At 48.1% G+C, this 12,969-nt stretch overlaps 1 protein-coding gene across 1 annotated transcript; it reads left to right on the top strand.

The window, feature by feature from the left end:
- The first annotated feature begins 7,613 nt into the window (after window positions 1-7,613).
- LOC119385486 (glutathione hydrolase proenzyme-like) lies at window positions 7,614-8,526 on the top strand. Its single transcript, XM_037652909.2, has one exon. It carries the CDS (start codon window positions 7,867-7,869, stop codon window positions 8,422-8,424), a length of 558 nt encoding a protein of 185 aa, XP_037508837.2. The 5' UTR covers window positions 7,614-7,866; the 3' UTR covers window positions 8,425-8,526.
- Window positions 8,527-12,969: the final 4,443 nt, after the last annotated feature.

Genomic DNA, 12,969 nt, shown 5'->3' with positions numbered 1-12,969 from the left:
TGCCCTGGAATTAAAATTTAAGAACATAGTTTTCGAGGGATTTATCAAAATCACACCATCTCCCGCTAAAGGGGACCATGAGGCGATGCGAAGCAGTGTTTCGGCATGTAGAGCCCGCGTTTCAGAGGTGGAGTGGTGAGGGGGAAAGTGGAGAGGGGGAATGGAGAAGGGGAGGGGGGAAGGGGGATTGGAAGGGCAGTGGGGGAGAGTGGGAGGGGAGGGGGGAAGGGGAGGAGATAGGAGGAGAGATGGGAGGGGAGAGGATAAGTGGAGAGGGGGTGGGAAAGGGAAATGAGAGGGGGAAAGGGAAGTGGAGAGGTGGTGTGGAGAGGGAAAAGGGAGAGAGGGAGTGGAGAGGGGAAGTGGAGAAGGTGTGCGCATGCGCAATAAGGGTGGTCACGCCGCACACCACCACCACCACCGGATTGAATTCCGCTATAAGATGCTTCACATCTAAAAAACTTGGAGTAAGCTTGAGCTGCTTCGCCTTCAAGAGTGGAACGCGATAGCGCAATCGGGCCCCGTGCGCATCGCCTTCTCAATTCCTAGCCTAGCTTCGGTTGTCCGTGCATGCCTCAGCAATGCCGTTGATAGCGCTTTTTCGCATCCTTCAATAGAGCACTCAGTCCGGCTGTTCGCGTAACATTGGCCGTTTCACGGTATCATAGAATGCCTACTCCAAGTACACTTGTTAAGTGCCCACTACGCCATAAGTATTCCTTTTGCGAATCAGCGAAGGGCCCACTACGCATCCGTAAGGCAACACGCGAAGCTACGCACCTGTTCACTTTGTTGATGATTTTGCTTCTGATGATGATGTTTGGGCGCTTTGTAATGGGTGGGCCTTCAAAACACCTTTTCGTTGCGAAATTCATATGTATTGACGCCTGGCGCGATTCTACGCTTCTGCCACGCAATATTAGATGCGTTAAGGAGAGTCGTTACATTACATGACGTTCTTATAGTGTTGCTTTTCGAAGCAGTTTCATGAAATAGCGTGGCTCTGTGGTAGGACACCTACTTACCACGGAGACGGCCTGGGTTTGATTCTCACTCGAACCCGAAGGTTTTTATTATTAAATGCAAAGCACTCCTTAGCGAAACTTTGGCACTTTCAGCGTTTCTATCTATCTATCTATCTATCTATCTATCTATCTATCTATCTATCTATCTATCTAGCCGCCTACGTCTAGGTGCTCCCATGATCGCCTCCTTAACTTGGTGTAGACCAAAACTGGCATGCGAGAGTAAGAGGATTTGACGAATATGACTGTCGGGTCATGACATGAATGACGGGAAAATCCTGTCGCGTACGTCGTCAAACCCTTTCCTCCAGACACCTGTGGCACATACCCGTTTACCACGGGCCGCGGTGTACGGGTATGTGCCACAGGTGACTGACAGTATATATCTAGCCAGGAACGGCGAGAACAGACATTGGCAGCTTAAATGCGAGATCTTTAGGAAAAACCGACATTGCCAGCGTTGACCCGACGAATGGAAAGAATAAAAGGTAGGATCCCAGCAGGAATCGAACCCAAGCATTCTGCGTTGCAATCAGGTATTCTACCACAGAGCCAGGCCAGGTCTATATACTGGTTTGGAAAAGCAGCCTATGCAGGCGTAATGTCGGTGCAACGTCAGTTGTAGTTGTGCACTGTTAAAAAATTGCCGTAATCATACACTAAAACAACACGTTAACTCTTGATGCCAGCATGTTCTCCATTACGGCACAAGACACTACCGAAGCCGTAGTTACAAACATTGCCGGTGCCGTACCTCAAGGATCTACTTTTGAAGCCGTAGTGTTTCTTAACGTTACGATTACTGTACAACAAGCAAATAGCTCTGAAGCCGTACTTTTTTATCAACATTAGCGATGCCGTACCACATCAAACTACTATTGAAGCCGTCACACTTCAGAACATTGCCAATACTGTATCACAAGTAAAATTGTTTAAATCCGTTGTTATGTACAGCCGCAGCCACGTCTGTGTAGAGCACGCGAGCAGCCGGTTTTTTTCTGTGGGGTGACACCTTGAAGCAGTTTCGGGCTCTGACGTGGTGTGGCAAGAGCATGCGCGGCCTTGTAGTCAGGCTGACCACGTCAGAGTTAGTCTTTATATTTTACAACGCTGTTAGTCTTTATATTTTGCAACGTCATATCCGTGACGGAAATACGTCATTGGAGCCGTGGGGGACCCCGGCATAAAACACTTTCGCGTTAAAATGGCAATATCTGAGCAGGCCGCCAGAACCTTCGATCGGGTTCTTCGGTGTCGCTTGGTTTCTGGTCTAGTGCCATCCTCTTGGCATATGCCAACAGGGTACCTAGAATAAACATGAGGCAGCCATGTGACAGGTGTACTAAAAACAGCAATGCAAAGGACAATCACTGTCACACGTTGCTTGTAACCCAAGGTTTATATCACATAATAGGGGTTAGGAGTCCCTATAAAATAGTGTCAAAGCCATTGCGCGTGCCCGAGGCGATTGGGTGGTCGTCGGGCACGTTATTGCTCAAATTTAACGGGAGCCCCAATGCCTGCCTATAAAGCTGTGCATCAAACGAACATGGCAGCACCTATAGAAGCAACGGTTTTCGGCCAAGACCACATTAACCCGACTTCCCGGCAACTGATAGCGTTCTGAATAAATAAAGACTGGATAGTTTTTGGAGTCATTTGAAAACTCCCTAATGTAAAGCCTGCCACGACATTTAACCCCTTACCCTCACCCTACATTAAGCTACAGATGCTTCAGCAGACACACGTGATGATCTATCCAAATAAGCAGTAGGCCCTTTATTTTGCCTGAAAAACATATATTTTGCGGTTCGAGTCCCCAGCAACGTCATAATTAATCATCCTGCGAATTAGCGAAGTACCCGCCACGCGTCCGTAAGGCAATACGAACACCTGTGCAGTTGCGCGCTTTATTGATGACGTTGCCGGCGATAACGACTAATTATGCATTTACACCGTGAACTCCTTCTTCAATTCACATGGCGTGACGCCCTGCGCGATTCTACCTTTCTGGCCCGCAATATTGCATGTGTCAACGCGACTCCTCGCACTATATGACGCCTCTATAGGGTTTCTTTCCGAAACAGTTTCAAGCACTGGCGTGGATGGTAGAACACCTGATTACCGCGCAGAAGGCATCAGTTCCATTCTGGCTCGGACCCATGCCTCCCTGTACCTTTATAACATCTAGAACTGAAATAAATACGAAGTCAAGTTATTCTGCTTTCCTTGGTGAATATTATTTTATGCAACAAGGAAGTGCGTCTATTGTAATGTTCCTACTTAAAAGAACGAAACAGGATTAAAGCTTCGGTATGGAACTGGCGTCCATCTTAGTCTGCTTTATTTCTAACTTCATCCTCCTATTTCCTGCCCCGGCCCTCGTGCTTCTTCATCTTCTGTCTAAAGGCTCATACCGCTTCACCCTTCCCGCTTTCTTTTAATTACCCCTCCTGGGGTAATACTTGAAGACATTCCCAATTGAAGCACATTCAACTGATCCACGTTCACCAGTGTACCAGACAGTCTTCAAAATTCCGTTCTGGGTGGCTGTCTTGGTCACAGAGTAGGGACCGTAAAATTTGGCACTGGAATCTCTTATTCCTTTCCTTACTATTACGAGGTCGGTGACTTCAATGTCTGGCATATCTGCTCGATGCCTCTTGTCGAAATTCTTCTTCATTAGTTTTCGGTACCTCTCCTCCTGTGATTTTTGTTGACTCTTCGACAATCTTGAGGTTTTCCAAGACTCCCAAATCAGGGTCTGCCTGCAGAATAGGGGTTTCTCCTGTAGAAGCGTACTGTGGACTGCACCCCAAGCCACTTGTGTAGGATCTGGTATGATGTTTTACGGCTGCTTCTAAAGAACATTTCCATCCACCAGGAAAATTATCGTACATCTTGATGTACTGTATCACGTCCCGTATGGCACGTTCTGCAAGCCCATTCGCCGCAGGATGGTATGGCGCACAGAACTTGATCGACACATCGTGATCTCGAGCCCATCTTGCTAGCTTTTCACTCTTGAACGCGGGGCCGTTATCCCATACGACTGTCCGCGTAGTTCTAAACATGTCTCTTTCGAGAAGGGTTATGACGCTATTTGAATCTTCTTTTCCTGCTCGTGCCGCGACCATCCTGGTGCATTCATCTATGGCCAGAAGAAAAGCTTGCGTTTTTCTGACTCCTTCCCGTTTCTTATTAAGTTCAGCGAAATCCAGGTGAACTACTTCAAAAGGCACGTTCGAGTGGTAAGGTAGTATCATGGTGTCCGTAGGCTGTTTATACTTGACTTTGTGTACTTGACACACATGGCATGAACGAACCTACTGACTGACATCTTTCTTCATGTGAGGCCACGTAAACCTCTTGACCAACTTGTAGGTACGCCAAAATCCGTCGTGTCCTCCAGATTCTGGGCTATCGTGGTACAAGTAAAGCCCTCTGGAAACAAGAGTTGGTGGGACTTGATACCGACGTTAAGTAAAAACCAGATGTTCTGAGCCTTCCCACAGCTTCACTTCATTGATTTCTTCGGATTGTTCCGTGTTGTTTTGTACCATCAATCTTGATAGAGCATCTGCATCGGTTAAAAGCAGTCCTGGTCGGTGCGAGATGGTGAAGTCAAATTGCTGCAAGTAATTCTCCCATCTGGCAATACGTCCTTTAGTTTGGGTCATATTCAAGAGATGAGTGAGTGCCTGGTGATCGGTGAACAAAGTGAACTTTGTACCTTCCAGGTACGAGCGGAAGTGCTCAACGGCCTTCAGAACAGCCAGTGCTTCCTTTTCCGTAGTAGTGTAGTTTGTTTCAGACGGCTTGAAGGTGTAACTGTAGTAACCTACTACGTGTCGCTTTTCTCGGCCGGATGCTTCAATACATTTTTGATACAACACTGCACCAGTCCCATAATGTGAGGCGTCAGTGTTCAATTCAAAGGGTAAAGTGAAGTCTGGTATGCGCAGAACTGGGTCAGAAGAAATTCTGTGCACCAAGTCACGGTAGACTCTCTCACATTCGTCACTCCATTCAAAGGGAACTTCTTTCTTCGTTAAGCGCGTGAGGCATCTAGTTTTGACAGCAAAGTCCTTTATGAAAGATCGGAAATGTCCTGCCAATCCCAAGAACACACGCAGTGAATGGACGTCATATGGTTTCTTCAACTGGGAGATCTTCTCGACGGACTCTTGTTTTGTGCTTTTGGTGTTCCCATCGAAGACTCTTCCAAGAAACACAACATTTTGTTGAAAGAATGCACTCTTCTTAAAATTAACCTTGAAATGTGCCAAGCTCAAGGCGTTTAACACCTGAGATAGATGGTCCTGATGCTCAGCCTCTGTTTTGGAGAAGACTATAATGTCGTCTATGTACACATTACAAAAAAACACCAAGGAATGGCTTGAGGACGTCGTTCATAATCTTCTGGAACCACGCTGGCGAGTTTTTCCAACCGAAAGGAAGCCAGTTATACTCGTAGAGATCGAATGGCGTGATAAAAGCGGTGTACATTATTGTTTCTTCGGTTAGTGGGATCTGCCAGAAACCTTTGCATAAATTGATGCGGGAAAAATGTCGGCAACCCCCGGTCTCATCTATAATTGTGTCGATCTTCGGCATAGGAAATGGTACGAGTTCCGTCTGACGATTGAGAACCCTGTAGTCGGTGCATAATCTGAAGGTTCCGTCTTCTTTCGGTGCGATCGTTATGGGAGAAGCGAAGGGTGATACCGAAAGTCGTATGATATCAGCATCTAGCATCTCCTGCAACTCTTTCTTGAGCCACATCTTTGGCTCCCTTGGCATATTGTAAGGTGCTTTTCGGATGACGGTCTTGTCAGCGAGTTCGAAAGGAACCTGGTGTGACTTCATCGCCTGAGGATAGCTCCCTATGCATACCAGTTCAGGGTAGGTCGCTGCGATATCCTCCGCGCACTTGACAACTCGTAGATTATCTTGTCTACCCTGATTTGTCTCGTTCCTTGTTCTCCTTCGACTAGAACCACATCGTCCCAGTACACGTTGATCTTTAGTTTCGTTATATCTGGTATTGATAGCAAGAAGTCGTACGTCACCCCCTCTATCACCAACACTTCGCTCTCTATTTTCTGACCCTGGAACTCGATGTTTACAAAGGCCCACTGATCATGCAACGTTACTTTTCCATCATAGCCTTGTACCCGTAGGATTCTTCCACTATGCAAGCGACTTGCATCCACCTGCTTGGCGTTTATAATGGACACAGAATCACCGCTGTCTACCAGAGCCATCATATGTTTGTTTCCTACTTTGACGGGAATGTGAAGTAGGCTAGAGCAACTTAAATAAACAGTCTCATTTGGAGTAATCGGGTGGGACTGATCACCCTCGTTTATTAGTTTTTCTCTGTCGAATACTTCTGAGCTTCGGTGTCGATATTATTCACTCGACCTCTTGGAACGCGCCAGGGCAAGTTATCTGTGCTACTTGCGAGGTGGCTCGGTTCTCGCTGAGCGCGGCTTGACCAGTCCGCTTTACTCCGACTGAAACAGCTGCTTGACTTGGCGGTTATGCTTGTTTCCGAAGCTGATGGTATGTTCTGAAGACACGCGAGGAGGTCATCTAGAGTTTTTGGTGACAGTATTTGCACTTGCTTCAACACTTCAGTGTGCAATCCATGCATTATTAAGGCAACTACGGCCGTAGATGGAAGCAAAGGCTCAGCCAGCTTTAAAAGACGGCGTTTCTCAAAGAAGTACTCGACAAGGGAGCTTTGCGCAGACTTGAAATTAAGCGCCGTGTTCCATCTTTGTACTGGATTGCTTCGGAATGCAGTCAAAAACTTTTTCCTCCACTGGCTCCAAGAGTCGTCACTATCTTCCAGAATGCATATTTCATACCACTTTCGCGCAACACCTCTCAAGTAAACGCGCATGTTGGTGATTTTAGCCTCATCAGAGAGCCACTTGTTTTTTCCAGCGGCATATTCGTAGAAATCAAGCCAACTTGCTGGACTTGAAGACAAACCGTCGAAGGCATCAGGTTCTACGAATTTAGGCATCGGTTTCTCAGCATTCAGAGAGGTTATAAGAGATGTCATTATTTGGTTTTGTTGAACAATCTGTTCCTGTTGCAGCTGAAGAGCTTCCAAAACGAGGCTCACCTCTTCCGTCGAAGACCGTGATCCTGAGCCTTTTCGACGCGCTGGTTCAAGAACTAGGTCGTTGAAGGTCGCCACACGCAAGCTCACTTTCACAACACCTTTCCGTCGTAGTTCAGTAGTGTCCACGGCTGCCTTTTCTACAACCAGGTTCACGAGTTCATCCGAGTAGAGCTCACGAGGTAGGTCTACCGCTGCTTCGTCTTGAACTTGGTACTTCGAAAAGGTGATCTTCTCCTCGGAGGTCTCGTCAATGAAGAACGTCACCCACATGATGGCTTCGATGGCCGGCTGCGCCAAAATAATGTAATGTTCCTTCTTAAAAGAACGGAACAGCATTAAAGCTTCAGTATGAAACTGGCGTCCATCTTAATCTGCGTTATTTCTAACTTCATCCTCCTTGTCTTTCCTGCCCCGGCTCTCGTGCTTCTTCATCTTCTGTCCAAAGGCGGAGCCAGCACCGACGACCCACTTGCCACCGCTGCAGCCATCGAGGTGCTGACCCGTGGTGGCAATGCGGCCGACGCGGCGGTGGCAGCTGCGGCCGCGCTCCAGGTGCTCAAGCCGTACGCGACGGGCATCGGAGGCGACTGCTTCGCCCTCTTCTACGATGCGAAGACGCGCACCGTGCGCTGCATCGACGGAAGTGGTCCGAGCCCTGAAGCCCTGACCCGGGAGCTGTTTGCGGCAGGAGCGGACTCTGGCATGGAGGCCACAGTTCCTGGTGCCGTCAAGGGCTGGTTCGACACCCTGCGCCATTGCGGCAGCGGACGGGTGTCCATGAGTGAGGTCCTGGCACCTGCCGTGCGTCTCGCTCGCGATGGCTTCCCGGTGGGCGTGGTGAACGCGGCCCACTGGGTCACCTACGATTCCAAGCTGGGCTCCCTGGTGAGGGGAGGCCACTTCTTACCTGTGCCCCGGGCTGGACAGCTGCTGTGCAACAAGCCACTTGCCGACGTTCTAGAGCGACTGGGCCAAGAGGGCGCGGGCGCCTTCTACAAGGGGCCCGTGGCCGAACCGGTGGCCGCGGCCGTCAAGCGCGCGGGAGGCGTCCTGGAAGCAGCCGATCTCCTCCGGCACTTTGCCGAGCGCGGCGATGGCATGGTCGTTGCCGTGAGCACGAGGTATCGCGGTGCCCGGCACACGGTGCCATTTCCCAGCCACGGCAGCGTGCTCCTCGAGGCGCTCAACATCCTCGAGCCGTTCGAGCTGCGCGAAGTGGAAGAGAGCACGTACGCGCACCTTCTTCTCGAGGCTCTGTGACTGGCGTTCGCGGACGGACTCACGTGGGTGGCTCATGAGGGACCGGCGCGGGATGGCCGGATGGCTTCCAAGGAGCACGCCAAGAGCCGCCACGTGGACGTCAAACGCTCTGTCTCTGTCCTCTGTCTTCTAGTTTTCTATTTTATCGTTCCAGAGACCATTTCCACTCACAGGTCCGTGTTTGGAGCGATGACAGCACCTATTAAACCAAAGTTGGAAGACCGTTAGAGCGGGCGAGTTGAGCGTGTAATCACCTCTCTAACGCCTTACTGCGGAAATCAAGGTGGCTATCTACAGTTTCGTCTTCACGTTGCCGCTCCATTACTCACACAGGTTATGCATATACACGAACACACAGCAGACATTCCAGCTAGTGTCCACTTTCATGCTTTATTTATCTGCCGGCCGAAAGAGTGCGCAATGCATAACACACATTGTTGGACAACAATGCCGAAAAGCTGTTGCTATGTGTTTGTGGACGTGGGACTAAAGGTTAATGACGCTTTGGTTTTTAGCGGCAAAACTATGATAGGATTATGAGGCACGCCGCAGCGGTGGACTCCGCATTAATTTGACCACCGTGGTTTCTTTAACGCTAACTTAATTGTAAACGCACGGATGTTCTTGCATTCCGCTTCCCTTGGGATTACAAAATACTGCAATAATTCCAAATACAATTACCAAAATACGCTTGTTTTTAGAAATATTGACCAGTATAAAACTTAATAAAAGCCCATCTGCTTTATTTGAATGCAACTATTATGTGTATTGTGAACCATTTTCCTACAAAAACTTTCATGCTGCATGGAAGGTCTTCAGAAAAGCATATGTTTATGCAGCCGAAAGAAACAAAAATCTGCGTGGAATTACAGACACGGTACGTATCGGATGTTTTCGTCGAGCTATGTATATGCACATAGATTATTTAGTTTTTTTTCTTCTAGTGTTTCAGCACGTGCACCAGTATCTAGTTCCTGAAGTAAAAAGAGTCAGTTTCTTCATACTTGAAGATTCAAGAGGCTTGCATTAGCTGTTTTATTCTGTACAAAACTGTCACTAATATGTGTACATTTCTGCACAGAAGGCTTCAGAAAGGTTTTCTTCGCAGATATTTCTGAAGCTAAAAGCTCCGCGCTTGCTAGTGAAGTATGCGCAACGGAAAAACAATGTAAGCATATGGAAAGACGTCGAGCACACACAGGGAGGGGGGGGGGGCGTAAAGGAGGGCGTCAACCCCCACTTAATATCTCGTTCTTGCACTGCATGCTCATCGCAAGGGCCTCAGCAGGAGGGGTCGGCAGAAATGGGGGCGGGGGTTAATGGACAACCCTGTGAACGCTAGGCCCGTGTGCCTGCTGAAAAGTTCTGGCGTTTTACGCGCCTTTTTCTACACATATTGTATCACCTACGGTAGTGTGGACGCAGTCAACATTGCCAGTTCAATTTGTTTTGTCTCAGCGAGCCATCATTTTCATATCCCTTTCAAATGGCTTCTTTGTGTTTCTACTGAGCACATAACGTAATAGCTTCCTTAGAGTCTCGAGAATAAGAACCAATTATTCGCAATGGCAGTCAGAAGACCAATGTTGGCCTGCGCAGTTGTACTGTGTGAAAGCGGCTTGAACAGCTGTCTCTTGACGCCTTTCCTCTTGGGCGTCGCTGATTACGACACCGGGCTGTTACTGTAGATATAAGTGTTTACTACCGATCCAGCCGAGATTGAGAAACAGGATATCTTTCAGAGGCGTCGCCGCGCAGACGACATATAAACATAGTGGTTCGTGAGGCCTGGCGCTTCCGCTTCTTGCGGAGCGTTGATGCTATAACAATGCGGCAAGCAAAGTCCATAATAAGCACCGGCAATCGACGCTCATGCGTTTGGCCAGTGGGAGCGAAAGTAAAATAAGTAAAACCCTTAGCGTAAGCTCAAAAACGTCGCATAACTGCCCGAAACTGTTGCAGCGTATATAGGAGAAAACGGAAACTGTGTCACATGAAACCTGTGCTGGATGACGCAGCCGATATGACGTCTCTGAACCTTCGCTAATTCGTATATAGCCGTAGCGAGCTTTGAATCAAGGCGATAGCTCGGGGAACACTTTCTGAGGCGTGTCGAAGGCTGCTGCATTGGTGAGCCTTTCTTTACGGTCTCGCCGCTATGCACCAAGCGTACTTCGCCCATCTTAGCAGGCCTATGTTGTTAATAAGAAAAAAATTCCTAGTGGATAGACAAATAGGCGGGTACTTATTTGACTATTGCTGCGAATATTTTGTGATATGCTTGGTGACTTCATTATTCCATCGTCCGTTTGAAATCCTGTGAAATTTCACTATCGATTTCACGTGAGCGATGCGTAATGTGAGGTTGGAACGCTAATGGTTCCCGTGCATAGGCCTGTGGTATCTTACTACATGTTTTCCCGCTCAATTTAATCCAACCGCCAGCCAAATTATACAGGGCGCCAGTCAATTTAATCCAGCCGCCACTCATTTTAATCCCAATGCCAGTCATTTTAATTCAAGTGCCACTGAAATTAATCCAACCGCCAGCTGATTTAATCCAATCGCCAGCGAATTTAATCCAAGCAGGTCGTACGTGGCTATTTTGCGACTTCAAAACGACCCACAATTTTCGGAATTGCTTGGAGTGAATAGCTCTGGAGTGATTTAAAGGGTGATTTATTCAGCATGTGTAGAGTAGAGCACGAGTGAGTCACTAGTGATCACTTTATCCGGTGACCCGCCAAAAACAGGCGCGGCAGGTTGTCGTCTGTTTCAGTTCAAATGAAAGCATTTGTTTCGGATCGTGAAAAATAGCATAACGATATTCTCGCAAAATTTTTTACGTGTCTCCCACATTTTGTAAAAATATCCACCTGCTTTTCGCGGGTCACTTTCACGTAGACGCCAAGCAGACGTGGTGGGACGCAGACGACGAGCAGACGGACATCGAAGTGTCTGGTCACGGAATCGTCATGTCTGCGCGTGCGTGATCCTTGAATTAGCTGAGAGTTTGCGCTGTGTGTACTGCTGCTATGGAAGACGGCCACAATCGACGCCCTGGAAGACCACGGAAGACACCTGACGAAGAGAAGAAAAAATACGCTCGCGTTTCTCCTTTGGATCGTTGCCGGATCATAGATGTTCACAGACACGGAGGTGATCTGAAAGTGCTGTCCCAAACACTGGGAATAAATATAAAGACAGTGCGTTCTATTGCGGCAACTGACCGTGAAACAGCGAAGACACGTGGAGGTTCGTCGAAAAAGTTTGGCCCAGACGTAGTCGATACCCTGCAAGAAATTTTAGAACAAAATCCATCCTTCACCCTGGAACAAATAAGGAGGTCTCTCGTGGAGAAGATGCCTGATATTGAAGTCAGCGTATCGACAATTGATCGGCTTCTTGATGGCCATGGTTATTCAGTAAAACTGCTCACGCAGAGGCCAGTAGACCGAAATCGCACCAATGTGAAAAAGTTGCGGCGTCGTTATGCCCAAAGGCTTCAAAACGAGGGAACTACATTAACACGATATTACATTGACGAGACAAACTTCAACGTGTGGTGCTCACGCAGTTTCGGAAGAGCAAAACGAGGTGCTCCAGCATACCCTCTCTCCACTAGCACAAAGTGTACGAATATAAATATTATAGCCTGCATGTCGGCAAATGGCCTTCTGCATTGGAGTATTGCGGACAAGGTGCACTGGGCTGTGTTTAACGACTTTCTCACATAAGTGTCGGCAAAAGTTTTTCAGCAGGAACCAGCAACAGAGGCAGTGTTCTTGTTTGACAACGCACCAGCGCACCGCCGCGCTGAACAGGCTGCCCTCGCTGCAAGCGAGCACACACTCAAGCGGCTACCGCCCTACAGCCCATTTTTCAATCGAATTGAAGAACTGTTCTCAAAATTCAAGACAGGTGTCAAGGGCTTCCTCACCGAGCGGAGAGATGACCTTCTCACAACACCGGTAGGCATCTAAGAAAGAGCATCGCCGTGCCCTGCTGGTTGAGGTTGCGAGGCGCTTTACGCAGCTCATCCAGCGTGTAGAGTGTGCCGCTTATGATAGGCACAATTACACTTATGTGCAAGCCGCTCTGGACTGCCGTGATATGTAAAACACTGCTCAGCAACACAAGCACAGCTCCCAATTTAGAAGACGTTTATGTTCCCAATAATAAAGTTGGTTTTTCCGGGCTTGCTTTCACGGGTTCTCATCATCATCATTTCCATGACTGATTAGAAGAGCTCGAGGTTATAGGAACAATGATTGTTTCGTAACAACATGAGAATGTTTTACACGGGTAGCGTTTTCGGTTCGGCATTGCGATAACATGCCAGGCGGGTTATTAAACGGTAAAGAGATAATAAAGCAAGAGACGTGTGGTCTTCCTGGTCATAAACATGCTACGAAAAGATTGATGAGTCACTCCTTCAGCTCCATTAACATTTAGTCCGTTTATCCTGTTAGCCAAGTCCGTTGTAATACAAGGCACTCGGTGGCCTTAAAGATACACACTAGAAATGGCGAGGAGCTACAAAAC

This window comes from Rhipicephalus sanguineus, chromosome 3 (genome assembly GCF_013339695.2).
Source record: "Rhipicephalus sanguineus isolate Rsan-2018 chromosome 3, BIME_Rsan_1.4, whole genome shotgun sequence".
Classification (NCBI taxonomy): Eukaryota; Metazoa; Arthropoda; class Arachnida; order Ixodida; family Ixodidae; genus Rhipicephalus; species Rhipicephalus sanguineus.
Note: the sequence above shows the minus strand (reverse complement) of the source record. Positions and strands in the feature narration are given on the sequence as shown.

Excerpts from the sequence above, each read along its gene's own strand:
- LOC119385486 (XM_037652909.2), top strand. The coding sequence starts at position 7,867 with ATGGAGGCCACAGTTCCTGGTGCCGTCAAGGGCTGGTTCGACACCCTG.